General features: G+C 40.5%; 1 protein-coding gene across 1 annotated transcript in view; it reads right to left on the bottom strand.

The window, feature by feature from the left end:
- Nucleotides 1–12,634, bottom strand: part of LOC118330493 (A disintegrin and metalloproteinase with thrombospondin motifs 20) — a 75,581-nt gene extending 62,947 nt beyond the window's left edge. Inside the window, exons 1-3 of the mRNA XM_035665038.1 lie at nt 12,386–12,634; nt 11,823–12,184; nt 6,861–7,029 (exon numbers count right to left, since the gene is read on the bottom strand). Coding sequence (XP_035520931.1) covers nt 6,861–7,029; nt 11,823–12,184; nt 12,386–12,476 — 622 coding nt within the window. The 5' untranslated portion in view covers nt 12,477–12,634. The remainder of the gene's footprint in view (nt 1–6,860; nt 7,030–11,822; nt 12,185–12,385) is intronic.
- Between the last annotated feature and the right edge of the window lie 10,279 nt (nt 12,635–22,913).

Below are 22,913 nucleotides of genomic sequence, written 5' to 3'. Positions count from 1 at the left end.
CCCCTCTCACTAGGTAGTGAGCTGCTACTTACACCATGGGAAGACAGGGGTGACCGCTCTGACCCGCCCGACCCACAGAGACATGACATCACCTTCACTGGACATCACATCAGCATCAGTTACACAACTGCATCTCTGGATTTTACACATTGAAATTACTTACCAAACATCAAAATGTGATACATTTAATTTCTTTTTACACTAGCAAAAATGTCATTATAGACGTGAGCCTATAAAACCGAGCTCCAGCGGTTTTTCATAACAGAGAACAATAAAAGAGTCCTGCACGGCATGAGCACAAGCATTTATAAATGTAATTTGGTTGGCTCCAGCATGCACAAAGCTGAAACAGGTCCGAGACCACACTCACTTTTCTGCTCTAACACCACTTGACTTGTAAAATTGCAAAAATCCTCATGGTTGTTCCAAAAAATAATCAAACACAACAAATATTATAAACTATTCACTCAATAACATGTTTAATTGCACACCAAGTACCCCACACCACTTATGACTGGACAGTTTCATCCATATTTAAAGATTTCAGATGGGTTTGAATGTGTACACTTTTACTCATTCATAAACATTAAGGTATGGAAGCATTCTGACACTTGTAAATACACTTTCTGTTTAAGCCCATTCATGTACATCCAGCCTGTCCAAAAGGATCTCATTGAGATTTCAATCTAGATCAAAGAGTTGCTCTTTGACTCTCCTTGAGTTCTCTGTCAAAAGTATCAATGCCAAGAGACCAACAATGGGGAACCTGCATTTCATTGTTGAACTAATTAACATTCTTTTACAGTGGCTCGCTGAGAGTTAAAGCGCCCTGTTCCCTGGGTGCCAATTAAATAGACAGTATTCCTTACATTGAGTATAGGTAGCGCCCTGGCTCTATACGAGGTCAGACACTCTGGTTACTGCAGTTTGACTGACAATACAACTTAAAAAAATGCTGAAACTCCTGCAGATAGAGGCACAATTAAGTGCAATTCTGTGGCAGAGAGAAGCAGAGGCAGCTATTTTTTGCTGCTGAAAAAGGCTTTAAAAAGTGAAGTGGCATGGTTTGTGACCTCATTGGAAGATGTTGAGCTTTGTACACTTACAGTGCTCTTTGAGTTCAGTTGTTATTTTCAGTTCAGAGACATGCTAAAGACAGCATGGTGGTCAGCTGAAGAATGTGTTTGGAGTAGCTGACCTCCTCCAAGGAGACAAAACACTACTTATGGATCAGGACCCTTAATGATGGGCAGGGGCCCGAAGTGTTTTCTTTTGTCAGAATCAAACTGTGAGTTTCTGAGTATCAGATTTGAAGAAATGCATCCTTACATACTGCAGATTAATAGCTGATGTTTTTTTGTTGTTTTTTTTTACCTTTATTTTACCAGGAATATTCCAACTGAGATTCAAAATCATAAAGCTGCATATAGAAGAACAACAGGCTTAAAACAAACATTAAACAATGACTCAGTACTGACGCAGTATTCAGTAACAGGGCATGTGCATTCAGTGGTCAAATAGTCCTTAATCCTGTTTTCCATGATTGTAAAATAATCTAGTTTAAGGAGACTGTAGCTTACACCAAGGTACGGGTGAAAGAATTTTAAAAGCACTTAAAGCACACACAGCGCTGGTTTTAAGAATGATCTACATAATTTGTCCACGTGATCGAATGTTAAACTACCAACTTCTTGGAGTCAGTAGAAAACAAAAACGATAAGGCAGTTCTTGTAATAAGGCCTTATAAAGAAAAATGTACCAGTACTTCATTCCAAACAGCCAGAGCCACAGGCGATGACACTGATGTTGCACTGGCCACTTTTCAGCTTTGCCTATCCCCCGTCTATCTCAGTGGGAATCTGTCGCTCACCTGTCACCCCCTCTCACCTCTGACTGTCACCCATGCCACCATGCAGTCAGTCAGTGTCACTCAAGTTGCTCTGGCCATTCCAATCAGCCCCCATCTGTTAAGAATGCCCAGACAGTAGACAGTGGCAGAAAATAGCCCCAGCTGGAATCTGTCAGAACTCCCGAGACAACACAACACGTTTGGTTCAATAGGGCTGAAGCCTCAGGGCAGGCAGACACGTGGCAGCTATTAAAGTTATAGACTGTCTGTAGCTGCCCAGCCCTGTTCAGCCCAGTCCAGAGTATCTTTTATCTTAACATCCGATGACAATGAGTGAAATAGACTATGTCATCTGTCATGCAATGTTGTGGAATATGCGGCAATGATGAGACAAAGCATCATGCCTGAAGAGAAAACTTGCACATTATGCAAAACTAATATACAATATGGCTGAAGACAGTGCTTTCAACACAGTGACAATCACAATTAAGACTAACATGATCTTCTTGGCTTTCCAAAGAAAAGCCTATGTCCATTCAAGAGAACAATAAATCAATCAAAAGAATTTCTGATTCTTTTTTTGCCAGTAGCAAGGCAGTGGGTGAGAAACCTACTTTAAAGCAGCAGGTGTAAAAGAAGAAAGGCGTGCAGTGGGAGCTTGGGAAAAAGCTGGGGCCTCTGCCAAGCTCTGGAGCAAAACTGCCGGGACTGCTCAAACAAATGAAGAAAGGAGCTCCTTTCTCAATTCCTCAGCACTGCTTGCTCAGCAATTCCCAAAAACTCAGCAGGACACTTTGTCCACCGACAGGACAAGATGACATGCACTCCTCACGGATGCAAACACACACTCACAAGCACAACACATCTATGCATTCACACAAAAGGCCAAAAACAAACAACAATAGGTGCTTCCTGCAATAAGGGGAGGTTCAGTCTGTCTGGGGGGCATGAGGGCACAGAGTAAGCCTAAGCCTTTTGGAGCCATCTGACATTCAAAAGCTCCACACCATCTAAAGCCAGACCCTAAAGGTGAAAAGGGTTGTCTGAAAGATCAGTGCCCGTCCATCACACTCTGGCTGGCCACCTTTCCTGACCCCTGTCAAGAGCTGGAGTTAAGAGGAAAACAAAGTGCTTAATGCATGTATAGTTCCAACTGAGGCCCAGCAAACAAGCCAGCAAGCCCAGTAACCACGCACCTCTAGGAAGGAAAAAACTCAAGGTCGCATCCACCCGTCCAGTGAGTGACTCCAAACAATGAGGGAAGTGAGGTCACAATCAACAAGTGCTTCCATTCACATACATGAAAGCGCAAAGGGAGAGCGGGCAGCGATTCAAGTCGGCTAGTTCAAACCCCAGGCGGGGGAGGGCATTTTTCCATGTAAATGAACCCATTGACCAAAAACTTGATGCTAGCATTTGAACTACCATGTATACACAGTGGGCACCAAGGGGGGAATCCTATACAATGATTGTGTTGAGGGTCAGGGGGCACTGATGCCATGTGTGCCAAGTATTGCAGCATCAAAGCCAGTCACTTCACTGTCCCAGCTGCCCTCCGTTAGCCATCAAGAAATGGGGTGAAACGCTTGGGAGCCAACACTGGAACATTGGTGTTTGGGTTTACAGCTGGGAATGTTTGCTGTCAAGCTGTCTGTATTCAATTCACTGTTTCTAATTCAGACAAAATATGACACCCCACAGCTTTAGACATGAAGCCACTGACGTGAGAAAGAGATACTGCACAGCTCCCCTTCCTTCCATCTCTTGCTTGTCTTCACATGGATTTCAGAAAGCAAAGGGAAGAGAACGAGAGAACAGTCTGCCCCTATCTTTAGCCACCCTCATCCTAGTGGCTATCTCTATCGAAGGACGACGCAGGGATTCACATGCAAGCTCAGAGACAGATACCCCGTAGAATGTGTCATTAAAGGTCGGAGCAGTATTGTGATTTGAGCCCAGTAAGCTTCTTCCCCTGAGGCTTTTAAAAGCCAGAACCAGGCACAACAAGGCACTCTGTGACTTTAAAACATTAATCACCCACTCAACAGCTCTCTACACTAGAGGTATTCTAAACAGCAGGGAAGCCACCCAGGTCGGCTGACAGAGACAGAAGACTGATACAGTTGCTTGCAATGTCAGTCAATGAGAACAAATTTCTTGGTCATGTTGTTAAGACTAGATTCACTCTTACATTTCGGATTTCCAGTGTTAATCTGTGGCGGTTTCTAGTGTAGTCACTCTTTAAAATGCATTTTCAACTCATATCCATTCCACACAGCACATAGAATGATCCCGTGGTGCTTTATCAACAGCACATGAACACACACAGTGAAGAAAAGCAGCTGAAGACAGGTATACAGCCATGTCACAACTGCTGAAATAACAAAACATAATTTTCCATCAAGGTAACACTTTAAAAGCCCTTATCTTTGCACTGTTTCTGACACTTCACAAGTAGTGACGGTACAGGTACAAAAAAGTCAACGTTTGTGCGTGTCAGAGATGACAACTGCAAATTTTAAAACAAGAGTTCATCTTTGTTAAATTCATGTGGAAACATAGACATCCTCTCCTTTCAACACTTTTTGCAGATGTGTGCAGGGACTGTACAAACTTTGGAAACTCTTATATAGATACAGAAGTTCCAGTTGTTGTTCTGGCACTGTCTGTAGCACACTAAGGAAGAACTGAGACATCATATCTGAGGGAAAAGCTTATCTTACCAGAGGTATCTTTCTGCTGATACACATTTTGTTTTCAGGAGGTCTGCTTGATAAAACACAGCTTGTTTCTTCTTTGTCATTTTCTTTTGGAGCACAGCGAGAGAAAGGCAGATGAGTAATCATCACCACAGTGAGTAGGTCTTGCAAAACAATGTCTTTACAGAAGGAAAAGGCTGCCTGGCTAGTAGATTGGAGGCATTGTTGGCCATTCAGCATTTCCATGTGTTTGAGATAGTTGGCATTTCAGAACTCCAGCTCCCAATTTTGATTTAAGACAAGAGAGAGGGCCAAAAGATGACTGATCTGACAAAAAGTGCTTTTATAGCGCCTCAAAAAGTAGAGATACTGGGAAAGGAATCTGCCCCCCGCTAACACCACAGGTTCTCCAGTCTATCATTTATGTGATGAGATAAATCAGAAACCTTTGTTTCTCAACTTGCTATGAATCAGTTGCTTTGGGGGGGTTATAGTGAAGACAGAAATGTAATAAACTGAAATAAAATTAAACAACCTTGCAGACAAAAGCATCTTTTCTTTTAACCCCTGAGTGACTGGTTTATTAAGTACAGCTAAATTAAATGCAGTCCTGTACAACAGCCCCACAATACATTACATCTAAGAGGTATTGATTCAACGCTGTGGCCATTATGTAGGTGGGAGCTTGTGGTGTTCTGTAAATTGAATTATAATGGCATTTCTCATCAAAAACGGTACATTAACTTATTTTACTTTCCATAATCTGCTACTGAGAAGCATGGATCAGCTTTGGGAAACAAGGATTCTACTTGATGTTCCTGTATTTCTAAACACTTTTACCATATTTAAACACTGATTTAGTTTCAACACAAGAAAAAGAAAGACAGACGTACTAATACATAGTGTACAATGTAATAAAGAAGGGAAAAGATACACGCACAAAACCATAATACAGAGAGCAGGATGTGTGTTTTCTCAAAGATTTTAACACATTTAAAAGTCCAAAGCCAAGAGGCAAATGTCCAAACACAATACCAGGAGTAGTCACTACGAGCAGAACAACACACACTAAGCCAGTGTTTATATCTAACCTGCTATGAGCAGCGTGTACTGCACTCATTCCCATAAAAAGACAGGACAGGCCTGTTAGTCTTGGCTCAGTATGGCCTTCAAAGAGCCATTTATCACCGCATCTGGAGTAGAGCCTATCTGATAAAGCTGAGGAGTTACAGCCTGGGACACCTCACAGTCCTAACCAAGCCTCACTGGTTCTTTTAATCCTACTGCTCATTGTTTACCTGCTACCCTTTGATGAAGCCCTACAGGTGTCTCATCCATATACGTATCTTCCTCCCTACTGTTTCCTGCTGTACACCATATCAGTTCATAGTTGAGATCATGAGATGAAACATCTCATTTATGGTTAAGTAATTATTAAAGGATAGCTGGCTAAAAAATGAACAATAACCGAATGATGAGAATAGGCATCAGAAGTCAGGGATCATTCACCAAGCTTTTACCAACCTGGTTCTTGAGAGAGAGTATATTTAAAAGAGCCTCAGTGGGGGCTGAGAGACCCTCCAGATTTCTCACTCTCTGTTTACCACACACAGACTGAGAGTGAAAGGGCAAAGCATATTAAGGAGGTATTGGCCTGGCCCATCAGGTCAGTCCAAGTTCTTTAAACTGCCGCCACACACAATGGCCACCACCAGGCGACAATGGCGGGTTCAGACAACAAGCAAATCAAGCAGTCTGCACATAAAAGATTTATGGTATCACACAACAAAGGCCGCCCACGGAGCTCTCTGCGAGGATGACTCTAAAGCCTTCCATCGTGGTAGAACTACGCTCGGACACACCGCTTTCTCTTAAGGGCCTCTCCACCACCCAAAAGCCTCAACCATAAAAATTCAAATGAAAACGGGGGAACTTTCAAGTAGCCTCCCAAGCGGAAAACCTCTCCAGTTCTTTTCATCACAACTGCAAACTAAAAAGTAATTATTCCTTCCCTCTGAGCTCCTGCTGCAGACTTGGGATTGAATGTTCCAGCAGAACATGAGTGAAAACACCAGGCAGTGCTGGAGCACGTTTTGTTTAATTAAGTTGAAGAGTTTTTCAGTAACACCCCTTAATCAAGCTTGAAATCTCTTGGGTGTCCTGCAAGCCAAAGATCGTGACTGAGTATAATTTACATTTTAGGGCAGTGTTTATTGCCGTGGCTCAGAAAGTGAATGCAGGTCATCAGAAGCTAAATGTTTGCGGGCAAAAGTCAGACAGACAGTGGTTACATGCAGTCTGTAGTTTGTTACCTGAGGCAGCACACGGCTCTGTGTTGTGGTCAGTATTGGAGATGTTCTTATTCCTCTCATGTCTGTAGACAAGATGAGGTTTGTTGTGTTCTTCGTCATATTCCTCCCCCGCAGCATTTAAAAGAGGCTCCAAGAAGTATTCACCATGTTGTGTTGTAAAAGTTCCAATCTAGAGCAGGAAAAAAAAAAGAGATGTCATTCATGGCTTTGGTATGGAGCATGCGCTTGCATGTGTACATACATACTGTGAGTAGGTTTCATTTACAGATAAGGGCATAGTTTCATTTAAAGAGGTTGGGGTCTAATTGCAGTCATTCTCTGTTGCCCTTGGGCACTGTGCACATTATTTCCATGCTTTTGAACATTGCTGTTTTTTGACAGATGCACATGAAAATAACATGCTGACTCAGAAAGGTCAGAGAATATACGCGCTCACTGTCAGTCATTGCTGAAATTGTAACCATGACACCTTTTAAGACTTTATACATTTATCGATTCACAAGTACGTCATTATGATTAGGTAAATCTTTTCACACCTTTATACGCAGGCTGTTAAGTCGGAGTGCTTTTCCTGACTGTGAAAATGCATTTCTCCACACAACCTGACAATGGGAGGAGTGACATCATCATATATGGACAGAGCTGCTGACAGAGGAATGCTAATATTGATTTGGCAGCTCAGTCCCTCACAAAGCTTCTTAGCTCACTCAGAGGCACAATTGTGTTTGTATGGTAATTTCATGTGCACACTTAAACAGGATATTGGACACTGGAATGTTATCTTTAGGCAACATTATTCCATAACCGTCCCCACAGGTGATGGATGTTAGACAATGGAAAGCACACAAATCGGATATGGAAAACGTGTACAAACTGCATGTCTACCTTTCCTCTTCGCCTTTCAAAGAGTGAAGGATTAGCTGGCTTGCACGTATGCACCATATTTCCTTAAATGTGTTACAGGCCTTGAGTGCTACATGTGTTCAGAGCATGACACAGGATAGAAACAACCATACCACTAAAAAAAAAGCTCAGAGCCTCAACGTCTCCTATTGTACTCTACTACGAATGCTGCAATAGTACAGTTTCTTCAATTCTGACAAGCCAGTGTGGATGAGTTAACTGTGTATACTGTTTTCTGAAATGCAGGAATGAATCAAAGTATTGACAGAATACAGTTACAGTGTGGGATTTTGAGGCATGGCAGCACATGCTGATAAAGACATGTCTTCCGTAGACAAAGGCTGCATTAGGTGCAGTGATCATTTTGTAAGTCCCACAACCTATATAAAAAGAGAGGTTGAAACTGAAATAGAAGTATTCACTAAACTATGTCAGTCAAAATTAAAATGTTTCCATTTATTCACTACTTTATTTTCCTGTTCAGGATCCCATTATGGAGCCCATCCCAGCATGTACAGAGCAGAAAGTGGGGATTCAACCTTCATAGACTATGTTACAAATTTAACTGAGATATAAATTCACACTCACGTCCACTCCTATGGGCTACAGAGACTCACTTGAAGGTATTATTGTTTGCACCTCTTTCACACTGAAGAGGTAAACTGAAATGGTCACAATGTTATTGCTTCGCACAAACAAGTATACAGCAGGGGTTGGCTTCGGGGTGGAGGAGGGAATAACGTTAACAATAAAAGAAAAAATTGGAAAAGCATGAGTTTAGTTCGTTAGTTTATGTATAAGTCTCATAAATTGAACTGACATTTTACTGGAAAATATCGTGCCCGACAAAATTGCATAGTGAAAGCGAGGTAGGGAATCTAAACGTATTTGGTAGATAAAGTTAAAGTTAAAACAAAAATGTTGTCTATTTCCATTTAAAATTGTATCTGTTTGGTCTCTCAAAATGATGTTAAATGCATAAATAACATTAGAAATTCTCGAATTTAAAGAGAATTTCCTTATGTGTCATAACAATCTGACAGTGACTGAGCAGCAAAAAGCTAGTAATAAGAACCATCTTATATGTAAAAACACCATTCATTTTGAGTTTCGAAGCTCATTCATGACCTTTTGACAAACTTACCCCAAGGTTCCTTTAGTAAACACTCTTAATGGAGATCGCCCATTTGTCACAGAACTGTAGATGTTACAATTTCCTTTTTGTGGAGCACTCCCATAATTTAAAACATTCTGTTCAGTCTCATCTGATTGTGAGACATCAAGCATCAAGTTCCTTTTAATTAAATATGAGACAGTGGCAGTCTTGCTACAATTACTGTTGTAGTGCTTTAAATGTAATGAATGATGTAACAGCTAGTAGATGTTTACCTGTATTTTGTAAATCACTATCTATGGTGAGTTAACTTTAATTAGACGATTATGGCTGAGCCTTTCTAAAGTTCTCATGTGGTGTTAACGGAAGGCTGAACAGACAAATGCTCTGTTTAGTCAATGGAGGGGGCAGAGTTTCAGGGTTTCCCAGCATTAGCTCAGCAGCAAATCTGGCAAAAGTTTGGACAGACACAATGGTTGCTGTTCAGTAGTGGGTGCTGAACTGGACGTTACAGATGAGGGACTCCTATTTGAAGCGAGGTCACACTCATGACATGGATGGAATGACTGCTGGCACACATCTGTTTTATTAAATCCCCCAAAGACACTTTCTAAACCCCGGGGCTGCTGAGTCATGCAAAAGTGACGTACCGTTGCAGTCAATCACTAAAGTTAAATAGAACATAAAGGTGTCATGAGCCTGATCTTTACACAGAGGTACATCGCTTGGTACTGGAATGAAGACAGCGTCCTTTCTCAGGACAGGTTGACTCACTGTGGTGACTTCTTTTATGTGAGTGAACTGAGAGAACAAGCTCCTTTAGGAGCTAACATTTCCCACGGTGTGAGCAATCTTTAAGTTCCACACAACCTTCATTGGCAGTTGTCTTCTCCTCACAGCATTTTTCCTCTTTTCTGCCAGTCAAAGCTCACTTTGAAAAGGCCAAAAGCTCCTCAACCCCGCCCCCCCTGATTCCCCCCTGGGGACGGCTTTGAGCAACTCTGGACGAAAGGGGAACCTGCTTTTTCTAGAATGACCCCTTTGTTTTAGGGCTTAATTATTCCTTAATGACCTCATCCCAACAAAATGTGCCTGGCCATTAAGCCCCAGTGATCAGATACGGACACATTTATGACCCAATAGCCTCTGGTGCTGTCTCCATTGTCCTGTCATTCTCAATGAGTGATGATGCGGATAAGCAACAAAGATTGCTTGAAAAAGGATGCAAACATGTTTGGATAAGCGAGTCATACATCAAAGTTGGGCAGAGGGGCAATTAAAGGCTTATTACCCTGATCATTCCAGCATACCTCACATCTTAAATTGCTATACGCACATGAAAAAGCACTTTATTTGGTGGTCTCTTTGCTCCAAAGCTACTCTGAATTGGAGTTAATCCCCACAAAGCACAACATACACATAATACATTGTGATTTTTTTATCATTATGCCAAGTTACAACTGGAGTGCAATCACTACATGCATTGTGAATGTACTAGTTCAAAAAACCTCAAAGTGCAGCTGATACCTATTCTGTGACATGCTATCCTGGTACTGTACACAGTGCACCTATCTAAAATAAGGATTATGTCACTGATAGGGGTTGTGACGGGGAGGTAGACTCCAAGGCTATGGTCTTCCTGTCTGTGTTGCTGTGGCCAGCCAAACACCCCCACCATGCAGAGTCCAGAATCTGGCTGGCACAACCAAGGTCAACCCCCTGACCCTGGAGCAGTAACCTTATGTGACCCATGAAGTCATCCCCTTCAACACTTATCAGATTCTCTCACACAGTAGTCAGCAAACAAAAGGACTTGGGCATCAGGATCCTCATATGGTATAATGGGGTTGTAAAATCATTATTACCCAATAACTCCATTACAGCCCCATAAGATCTAACTAATATGATAAGGGGTAATCAAAAGCAAACAGCTGCTTTACACTGAATGACAATATCTGTTGCATGAGGCTGCAACTAATGATTACTTTCATTAACAACTTATATGATGATTGTTTACCCTGTGAATCATTCATTTAGTCTATAAAAGTGTAAAACTTTGAGAAAACTCCCATCACAAGTTCCAAGAACCCTAAGGGTACACCTTCAAATGGTTTGTTTTGTCTGACCAACAGACTCAAATACACATGTATTCAAATTACAGTGTAAAACCAAGAAGAGCAGCACGTTGTCACATTTGAGTAGCTGAAACCAACGAATGTTTTGCATTTGTGATTGATAAATTACTTAAATTATTAATCAATTATCAAACATTTCTGTTGATCAACCAACTGACTTCGCTTTTGCGTGCCTTCTGTTATTCCACTTTATTTTGTAAAGATTTAGAGGTGTCTTGTAGCAAGCAGCAACAAAGCGGCTGACAAAGTAAAAGCAAAGGCTTGAAACAAAAAGGCTGCACATTATTTTACCTTCATGTTACCAGGGAGTCCTACTGAGATCAACAATTTATTTTACAAGAGAACTTGGCCACATTATTGATCTTTGTAGGGTACATCTGCCCTATTTGCTGGGCCTCACACTAGGGTCAACCAAAGAGGAGCAGCAGCCTTAGCTAGAGCTGATCTCAGGGCTCTTTGTGCGGCTTGCTCAAGAGCACTTCAGCAGAGTGGATTGCTTGTTGCCACATCAACCCCCCCTCAGTCTCCAAATACTACACCACCCTGATGCCCAGACTGCACTGCGCAATAGCAGCATCACCACCACAGGCACTGAGATGCAGGGGGGGCTGCACGCTCTCCTCCTCAGTGACACCAGTCCACTAACACTTGCTCTTGTTACACTCATGCACACTCTCACCTAAGCTGGGTTTTACTTGGGACATGCATGGATGAAATCCGCTGAAATTGGAGAAAGCGTGGCAGCATGGCTCGGTTATCTTAAAAACAAACCTAAAAAAAAAAAAAAACTTTAAAAGTATTGATACTCACTAGGCCAGTGCAGAGACTGAAGACGGCGGGGTACTCGCTCTTGGCGTTGACGTGTCCGCGGAAAAAGCAGTGGCGCATATCGCCCGAGTCATGGGAGTGGGAGTCCGTGGCGTTGCTCTGTTCCGCTCCCAAGTGTGTCACTGTGTAAGAGGGGGCGATGAAGCCGGAGTGTGCGGTCAGATTGAGATGAAAGCGCTCCCCGAACGCATCAATCCTGTAGTGAACCCGTAAGCGCGACAGGTCATCATTTAAACTTCTCCGTCTCCTCCTGTAGTGCACTTTGTGGGGGAATGATTCCCCGAAGTCATTCACGCGGACAGGGGTGATGATTTCGTACGATGACAGCTGCTTGATGAAGTTTTCTGCAAAAAAAAAAAAAAAAAAAGTCATAGAAAGTTTCAGCTACAGAGACAAAGTAGTGACAATGTAATACATGCAAACTGTAGCCTGACAGCCCTACTCCAGGCAGGCATCATCCTCACACACACAGACACACACACACACCGCAGATTACTGCAAAAACACCTCCAGCAGTCACTCATAAATAAAAACAAAAACGCTACCTTGTTTCGGATGCAATCGATGCTGCAAAGTGTCCCGGACAAGCGCTGACAGATGACACATTAGTCCAACCAGCCAGATTGCAAACTGCATGATTTCCCTCCGCGAAAGAAACCCGGGGCAGTCGTCTCCAAGGCAGTACCTTCAGTCTCTCCCGAGCGGCTCCCCCCCTCCTCTCCCTCTCCTTTTTCCGCGGCTTGTCAGCAACAGGTCGTGGGATCCGCGGAGGGTCTCTGCAGCGCAAGTCTTGCAAAGTGCACTGGCCTCATCGCATTGAACATAAACATGCATCCACTGCTGCCCCCCTCTATAAACGCGAACTATCTATGACACATTCATTCCCCCCCTGACAGAAAAAAAAAATGCTGCCTAATGTCAATTGCAGTCTATACTGAAAGGAGGGATCAGTGCCAAGTACGCTTTCCCTTAGCCATCCCTAGAACACCCCGTGCACCCTAGGCACTCACCAACCGTGAAGTAACGCCCCTATCGGCTCCCGAGCCAATGGTGAATGCGCCTCGACCACCACACATGGGGCAGGCTTGAGCGCTGCACTGTTGAAACAGCCTGGAAAAAAAGTAGCCTTCCAGTCTGGATGTTAAAATCAACAAAAGCAACAAAATCTTCTTGAATTCGGGGTCTCAGTGGTGATTATTGCTCATACAGAAAGTGAATGGCACACACCCTTTTGAAGAAACTAATCTATTTATTTCAAAAATATCCTATGATAAAAATAATGATATTGCTATGTTGGGTTAATATTATTGGGAGTTGTGATGTGTCTGAGTGGTATAAATAAATAGTGAGTTCATATTTGTTTTACACTATAAATAAACTGTAGAGCTAGAGCAATTGCAGGCAATATATTGACATATATTAGCTTATCATTGACAGAGGTTGGAAGTAACAAAGTACAAATAGGCTACTTAGTTGCTGTACTTATTTTTCCAGGTATCCCTCTGACATATTTTTTACACTTACCCCCTACATGTTTACTGTACTCCTTAAATTTTTAAAACAGGCTTGTAACTTTAGTTTTTAATGCATTTTGAGGGGACTTATTGATTATCTATTTATTGATTTGCACCATTGTATACCTTCCTAGGTGTAACAAGACAAAACACACAAGAGAGGAAGACTCCACCCTATTAGAAGTTTCAGTTAGCTTCCACATAACAGCCAGTGGAAATGTCCTTCAGTGAAACCAAGAGAGTACTTTTTACTTTTATACTCTGAGTGCATTTTAAATCTTTCTTTTTCATCTTTACTAGGGAGTTAAATCAGTAGTGTCTGTACTAATTGGGTAAAGAATATGTGTATTTTGCCACTTCTGATCATTAATAGTATCTGTATGGGCTAAATGGCTGGCCGCAGGTAAGTGACAAGAACTTGCAACACAGTTAGGCTGGTGTCTCCAAGTTTGTCCACCAGAGAGCACTGACAAGCGGCACTAAGTAGTAGCCCATTATTCAGTAACGCGTTATATAATTACTTTTTTCAGTAACAAGTAGTGTTTAATGGAGGGTTAATATCAGTTTTGTCCATCTTTGTTCAGTGGACAGACTGGTTGAGACATGTTAGCTTGGCGCAGGGACTGGAGGTGTGGGGAGGCGGTTAGCTTCTAATAAAATAGGAGAAATTAAACTCCTGGTAAATCCAAAGTTGCCATAGGTTGTATGTAATAATATGATTTGTTTTTTTTTCAAGTACCTAGCCCAATACTGTTGTTGATAAGTTTACTGTATTTTTCAATAATAAAATGATAAATTCAGTAAATATTGGTATAATAAATAAATAAATTGGTCACAAGTCTGATAAACACATTTACAGTGTGTAGGATTTAGTGGCATCAAGTGATGAAGCTGCAGATTGCAACTAACTGAAAACTGCTCACATCTGTATTTGACAAACTGGGACTAAGAATGGGTTGTGAAGTGTGTAGGATAAACTATGGTAAAATCCAGAGTATTTGGTTTGACTGTTCTGGACTACTGTAGAAACTTGGCGGTTCAACATGGTGGTGCCATGGAAGTCCACCGGTGGTGTCTGTAGATAAAAATGTCTTATTCTAAGGTAAAAAAGACAACGATTCCTATATTCAGATGATTACACACTAATGAAAACATACCTATGAATGTTACTGTCCATTTCTGCCAATAGATTCTCCACTGGACCTTTAAGGGATTCAGAAATGCTTATGTTATATGTTTACAGCAGAGCTGACTTATCAGATATTTAAACTATCATATCAATATCAATATCAGCTATAATAGACAACATTTTTTTTTTTACATAACTATCATTTAGCTTTTTTGAAACGGTTAGATAAGTATTCAAGGGAAAGATCATGTGACACATATTACAACATGTACAATACAATATTAGAAAAATAAATGTGTCCACCCAGTGGATAAATATACAAAACTCTTTTATATTAGGAGTATGGCTGGTGTGACTGTTTTATTGTTGGTATTGTTTTTGTATGTAATAAAAGAAATCAGGAGTGCTTGCATCAACACAGAGTGTTAGCTTCATAAAGGAAAGATTTATTAAAAGGTTGATGTATTCAATTTCATAGTACGGCTACGTCAGTGAAGCCAATACATTGGGAACTCAGTTTGTAGCAGCCTCTTACATCCTGCATGTACATTTTGCTGCAGCAATATCACTAGTGCGTCTGTGATTGTAGGCCTGAATTTAATAGTGTTGTTTATATAATGCACACTGACCAGAGTCAATTTACATTATTAAATAATTAAATAATTTTGGCTTATATAGATTTATCCACATTATTATGTAATTATAACTCGTGGGAAAATATTAGGCAATCAAAGCGCAAAATAATTAGCACAGAGGGCATTATAAGCCATTCTTCACTGTCATTGATTGGCGGAAGCAGACTTCCTTGGCCATGATGTGGTCAGCTTCTCGTTAATCATTTGGGCACGTAAAGTCTTACACAAAGTTGATGGACATGTGAAAGGAGTCTTGTTTTTCATGTCCTTTGAAGACTAATGTCACAGCATTGTGAGTAATTAGACTCGGTTGGCTCACCGGAAACACTTTTGGATCCTGTAAGCTCTTTCTTTGACACAAAACATCTAGTCTCCAAGTCATGGCTATTACTTTTTTAAAGTCTCTCTCTCACTCATCTCGTTCTCTTTCTCGCCCGCGCTCTCTGAACTCAGTGGTTTCATGGACACAATTCAGCTTAAAATCACAGTGCGGTCAGTGGTAAACCAAAAAACATCAACTTTTTTTATTGAGTTCACAACTACAATATATGAGACAAACAATAAAACCCACTCATATTTTGTTTCTTTTAATATTTTATCCTAACATTTTATCAAATGGGTTCATTCTTATTTACAAAGATCACTGCACCTTTAGAATTTCCTCATCATGATCAATTCTAAAAGTGTAAACATCTCTATAATAAATCCGTATGAAGAGAAAGAGAAGAAGGAAAAACACATCTGGAAACAATTCATGCTAATTAAACAACCAGATTCACATAACAAATGTTTTATAGTTATAATCTTGCATAAAAGAATGGATAATTCAAATGCACTGCAAGGTTCGGTGTTCAAGTAAGGCTTGCTAAGCTGCATCTGGATTTCAGAGCTCCTGAGATGAAGTTATTGTTATTTTGAACCAAATCTTTCCACTGTAACTCCTCTGATGCCTCCCTGATGTGTTATTCAGTCAGTCTCCAAGTCTCCTGTGAGGCTATTCATTCCACTAAACCACTGTCACTGTTCTTTCATCATCAAGAGCCAAGAGAGAGTGTGCAAAAGAATTGAATCTGACAAACAGAAACCAACCATAGAAACTATTCTAATACATTGTTGTCAGACCTTAAGCAGGTCATACACTTAATGTTTAATTTGACCACTAAACCTTGAGTGGTATTTGCAAACTCTCATCGTTCATTCTAGGGCTAGACAAATCTGAAAGATGTGTTTTTTTTTGTTTTTTTTTGTGTGTTTTTCCTTTTTATGAAAAGGGGGTTGGGGGCAAAAGGACTTTGAAAAGCGTATAGTTAAATTTTTGGGTGAAAATAATGAGATGCCCCAGATGTGCAGCTTTCTACTGCATGGCACACAGGTGCCAAGGCCTCTAGCTATCACTTTAACTTCACTTCATCCACTAACTGGCTTTTATCACCTACAGCACATTTTAAAGTTAGCCATATGACTGCACTGGATAGTTTATATAGGGTAAGTGTACCCACATACTCATTATTTCTCCACAGATCCCATAGGTAACGGATGAAACATCCTCAATTTCTGCCAGATGTACAGAGTCAGGTCTCTGCACATGAGTCAGTTTCTGCCTTAGGCCTCTGTACATCGTGGAATCCTCAAATTTGGAGTGTGCTCCCTCTGTAAAGAGCCAATCTGTTTTGTTCATTTGGATTAATGGCCCCCATTAGGCCCTTGAAGCTTCCATTTTGTGTATGTCAACAACAAAATGCAGCAGGAAATTATGTTGCCACTAATAATGCAATATTGAGGTCACTGCTTCATAGATCAAATGACTTAGTAATACAATTCTGGTCAGGTGCCAGTTACACAAGTTAACCATCTCATTGCCTCAGAGGTCAGAGGGAAAGGGGAAGTTGAGGTTTGGTGAAAGGAGGACTAATGACTGGTGACCTGGCTATATCCCAGAATTAAACAGTATAACAACTAAGCAATTAACAGATAAGGACAATATGATTTTAAAAGGCACAGTGGCATTGATACTAGCATTTCTTATCCCTCTTCATCTTAAGTTAGTATCCTTACTTTGCATTTTGTAGTTTACACTAATATTGCACCTCTTGATGTAATTGCCTTTTAATTTTATCTGCATGCATATGTTGTTTTCAGACTGACAGCTGACTAAAACAAAGAGCTGTATTTGAAGAACACTCCATCCATGTGTGCATGTGAAAGACTGTGTGATCAAGGGTTTGTCTCCTTATGGCAACAATCAACTGTGGTGAACCACCACACATCAATAGAAATCATGTATCAAGTATGGTACATTTGATTTCATGCCTTTTTATGGTTTGTGATGCTGCCCACAAAACATTTAATGATATTTCTAACCTTATCCTCCATTAATATTTTTTATTATGCGCCATGGCTCATTTCCTTGGCAGTATGCTTCCCTGTTCTGTTTCAGTTTATACAATAAAGCATTGTCTTTCTTTATTTCCATTCTAGCATGGTTGTTTGATTTTTCTCTACTTGGCCAGTCATTTACTCTTCACACTTAACCCAACACTTTGTTTTGACACTACTTTATGCTATGCTAGCAATGCAGTGCTGTTAGTGTGTTTTTACCTACAATAACCTTACTTTGCTATTTTAATTCAAGGAGATACATAGGAACTTAACTTGACACAGGATTTTAGCTGACCCATTTGAATACATCCAAAACAAACATACATGTCATTACATTAACATATCCTATTACACTGAATCAACATTGGGAAAATCAATACCAGAGATTCCTGCTAGACATGCTTAGAGCTCTCCAAGGATCACTGTACAAAGTGCCGCGCAGTTATTCCTACTGTACACTCTAACTAAAGGCAGCAGTGGAAGTTCTTCCACTGATATGTCAGGTGATTTATCATCCATTATTTCGACCTCCCCCCTAACCTCCAATCCCCATACTTTACCTCAAATCTGAGTAAAAGCCTGACTAAGAGCTCCAACAGCTCCGGAGTCACTCTCCCTCGCATGGTTCGATGGGTTTGAACTCCCCAGTCATAACAGTGATCTATACTTCCTGATGCACACCAGGGCCTTGCCTTTACCATCCACTCCTTGCAGTGTTCCATCTTCAGCTTTCTTGACCCATATTTGCACTTGAAAGAGGTCTCCTGTGCAGAGATTGACCACAGAGGGTAACCAAAAGCTGCACTACATCACTGCATATTGTTGCAGATGTGTTTGACAACAAGTTCATCATGACAATCCCCAGAGCTTTGAGAAATACTCTATAGCATTGCAACATCATAAATACTTGTGGCAATCTCTTCTTGTTGAATAATCTGCATGGTGCAATGACATTGAGGACAAATGAAAAAGTCAGGTTACTGTGTCACTGAAGAAGTTACCATAACACACTGGCCACACCTTTCCCTTTCTACCCTGTCTATGCTCCCACCCTCCCCCTTCTCTGACCGTTCAGGTGGTTCTCATGGTGTACTGATCAAGGAGCTCGGCCACCTGAGACTTGTGTTGGCTTGCGCTACAGATTAAGGCCCCCCACCTCCAGAATGGCTTCCGCCCCCCATTGCCTCAACGAAGCTTCATAAGCCACCGAATTCCTAGTGCCCTTTAAACACAGTGGTCTGTCAACCTCTTTCCTGCTCCCATTGAGTAAGGCATTGTCTGTCTTAGCCCTGCAGACAAACTAAGTAAAACTATGTCAAAGCAGCACTCTCTCACCACTCTCCTGAGCACTGTCTCATTGATGAATCATCTTATTATGGCAAAATAACAAAAAAGGTTGACAGAAAACAAAAAGATTCCTGTTTGCTGAAAGAAACAAAACAATGAGGCTTTTAATTTAACATTATGATGACTGTAGTAAAGACAGTTGTGTAAATAAATGATGGGGTCTCCGCTGCTTTCACAAATACAGATCTTGTATTTTGATGTTCTCTTTTCAATGGCGGGGTCAGTGTTTATTATTGCACTGCTGATGTCATTACATCACAAGCAAAAGCCTGCTGAGTGACCTAAGTAGGAAGGCTTGTACAAGGCAATTATCAGTTACACTTTACAACATTGAAGGCATAAATACTTATTTACCTAAATACCAAGGAACAAATTATGAATGGGATTAAGATTAAAGCATCACTAAATTCTAAAATAACTATGGACTATATAGTAGATAATAGAACATGAGAACAGACTTTCAAATACTTTGCTAAGGAAACAATATGTAATAGTTTTCCTTCTGAGTTGTTCCTGATCATTCAGAATCAGACGCAAAGACGCACAAATTATTTTGAATGAATATATAATGAATAAATAATATATACTTTTTTTTTTTGAGGGCCCAACTCCATAAACTGAACATCACACACATATATGACGTAACATAAAGTTGTTATAGCTAACATACTAGCAAATGGTTGCTCATTTACACATCCAGCCGGCAGGTACCAACATTAGCATTAATTTGGGGTCCTGTTTCTGGCCACCTGACAAATGTTAGGTCCAATATTCATGCTTCTTTAGCTTTGTTTTGGTCATCACCAACTTCTGAGAAATACATCTGGGTCTTTTGTTCGCTAGATGCTGTACTAAGTTCATATGTACATCACCAAATGAAATGACAGAATGTGCTGCTTGTTACTGCCCTCCAGAATGACAGTGTTTTCTGATCTGACGCCCATCGGCAGGACTTTGCTATTTCAGAGTTAATCAGCATCGGCTCATTCAAAAAGTGCTCAGTTTGTAGATTCAGATACCTAGAAACAAATTACATAATGTTTTATTTACATGTTCTTAAGTAACTTATCATGCTGTCCCTGGCCTGGAGTTACTCAGGAACTGTTGATTCATTAATTATCAGTTTGTTCCTGTTGGTAGCTACTCAACATTTTGTGTACTGCACTGTTGAGTCATCTTTGTCAATATCATTAATGTTTTTTACCGTTTCAAAAAAGTGTCTCACAGATGATGCGTCCTATTGCTCTCTCTTCTGTGTTCCAGCCCAGATTTGCCCCATATGGGAGCTCTATCAGTCAATAAATAGGTTTAACCATAGAAGCAACGGCCTGATTCCAAATATGCACCATTACAAACCCTCATCTGTACTTCGTGACTTCTCAGCTGATCACCTTAAGGGCCAAACACTTACTTGGCTTACTTTCCGTACCAGGAACTGTATAAATTTTCACTGCTAATAGGGACCATAGGGGAACAGAGGTTAGAAGAAAAGTGGGGCTTGGTCTACGTGTTTCTGTGTTTCGGTTACGGTAAGGGTGGGAAGGTCTGGTGTCATAAAGATCAAATTTAATGCATCACATGATTATATCAATTACTCTAAAATGGGGAGACAAATAATACAGTCAAGCGAAGTGAGATCATGTTTAATGCTGAAACTGACTTTAAAGAGATCACCAGGAGGGGAGTCACAAACCGTAAAAAGACATCACACTCATAAACGTTACGCAGAGTGGACGATGATCTAAACAGAAGCTATGCAAGCATTTCATGCCCAGGATGTGCCCACATCTCCACTCCACTCACAACATGACGCCTGCTAAACAAGTCATGTGAGTGTCCCTAAGTGATTAGGTTTCACTGAGAAATGTATTCCCTTTCTGCAGTTGACTACAGGCACTCATGCATCCTTACGATAGAAATAGTGGGTGCTGATTTCTGACGTTCTTCTCACATTTCTACAGAAGTCTTGAAGGGAAGAGGATTATATTTTTTCATCTGTGAAAATATGTGAAATATTTTTTTCCTTTTTTGATAAATTTTGACTCATTTCTCTAAGTCTTTGTTGTTGTTATTTATTCTAATTTCAACCACAAGAGCACCAATACAATGTTCTAAACAGAACTAAAAACATTCATGTTTTTTTAAAGTCAGTTTTAATTTCTAATTCTAAAGAATATAAATAAATTGCCTATTAGACAGTTATATAACTGTCATGTATTTCTTTTGGCTAGAAATTAATTTTAATTTGCGCTACTATGCAGCTAACATTAATACACCCAGAATCTGGCAAGAGAAAAAGATATTGTTAACCAACAGCTGCATCCTAGTCCAAGTCAACTGAATAGCTAATGTTAAATTTACTGTAACATTAGTAAAGGTACCAGAAACCCCTAAGAGTGGGACATTTGCAAAAGGAAAGCAAAATTATTGTTTGTTTTCCTTCATTTTTTCAGGTTGGTAAATGTCCCCTAAACACTTTCATATTATTTTAGTTAATAGTCAGTTTATTTACATTGTTGGTATTGTGCTTCATTACATTGTTTGAGGGAACTATAAAAAACATTCTAAAAACTTAATGATCTTGAGGAATATATAATACATTCACCCATTTTCACAGAAAACTAGAACAGCGATGCATACGTGCATAAGTGTTTTTTTTTTCCTTAGTATAATGTCTTTTTCATAACCAGCAGGTGGAAATAGGTAAAAATACATTTCAGCATGAAATGGAAGCACGTAATACACTTGATGCAGATATGTCAGCTTTTCACTTTGCTCAGCCCAGTTGACAAGATAAAAAATTAAGTCATCAAATACCAGAACTTCCTGTGTGACAGACAGTAATCTGCTCTCTGATATGTTTCCATACAGTGATTGAACGCTGCTTGACTGACCAGCGCTCATTATGTTTAACTCAAAGTTTGACCAGAAGGCAAAATGCTGACCATTTCACTTTGCAGGGATTTGCATTTTCTCATGTCACATAGTGGACTAATCCGGTAGTGATAAGTGGCACAGGCCATGCCAGAGACAGCTGCCTAGTATTTGGGATATTAACAGCTGTGAACTTTAAGCGGGGAGTGACTCATGAGATTTGATGACAGTCCAGTACAGGGTCCTTGGATCTTTCTTCTGGTCCACTTATAGTATAGGCTACACACAACATCCTGGGGACGGAGCCATGTATGTGAAGTCATGGGTAAAGATGGTCCTTGTCATCTTTTTTTCTGTTTGCTTTATAAATGGTACTACTGACCAATGTCGGGCATTAACGCATTACTTAATAATGTGTTACATATGTAATTACTGTAATAAATAATGCGCCAACTGATAATGACAATTATGTCCCTCTTCGTTCAGTGGACAGCCTGGTTGAAATGGGTTAGCTTGGTAGGGAAGGTGTGCGGGGGCAGCATGAAGAAATAGTTGACCCAGTAACTCCAAACTAATGGAAGTTAGAACTGTGTTCAGTTAGTAGCAATCTGCAACTTCACTGCTAGATGCAACTAAATCCTACACACTGGTCCTGGGCCTCATATTAAAATACATTTTACAGCAGAAAAAAACATGTTTACAGCCTGGTACAAAAAATAGTTTCTGGCCTGTACACATAACTAAATTCCCTGTTCATGACACAACTGTAGGAGGGTGAATTTTTATATAACTCACCAGCTTAAATTATATTCAGGCTTTTAGTTATGCATGATTAAAGACATGGCCGCTTTGAGTGACAGGTGGGTGCCATCCCTGGTGACTGTTTTCAGCAACTAGGCTTCATTCATCCTGCCTCAGCTCCACTTATTTCCCTATTTTTGGATTAGCTGGGAGCCGGCGGAGTCAGGACTGCCAAAATGGCGAGGGCCAGATCCACACTGAGCTTAATGCTGATTTGATGTTCTCTCAACAAATTGTAGTTTTAAGGGGAGCAAAATGAAATCCATACACCAGCACATAACTCCTTAAACTGCCTTAAACCACAAAGTGATGTTTGTATGTTACAAACAGTAACATACAAACGTCACTTAAACAAATGAGATACAATGTGTTATTAATTAGTGAGCATTCCAGT

Source organism: Morone saxatilis, unplaced genomic scaffold, assembly GCF_004916995.1.
Source record: "Morone saxatilis isolate NCDOM2014 unplaced genomic scaffold, NCSU_SB_2.0 Contig2, whole genome shotgun sequence".
NCBI classification, from domain to species: domain Eukaryota; kingdom Metazoa; phylum Chordata; class Actinopteri; family Moronidae; genus Morone; species Morone saxatilis.
Note: the sequence above shows the minus strand (reverse complement) of the source record. Positions and strands in the feature narration are given on the sequence as shown.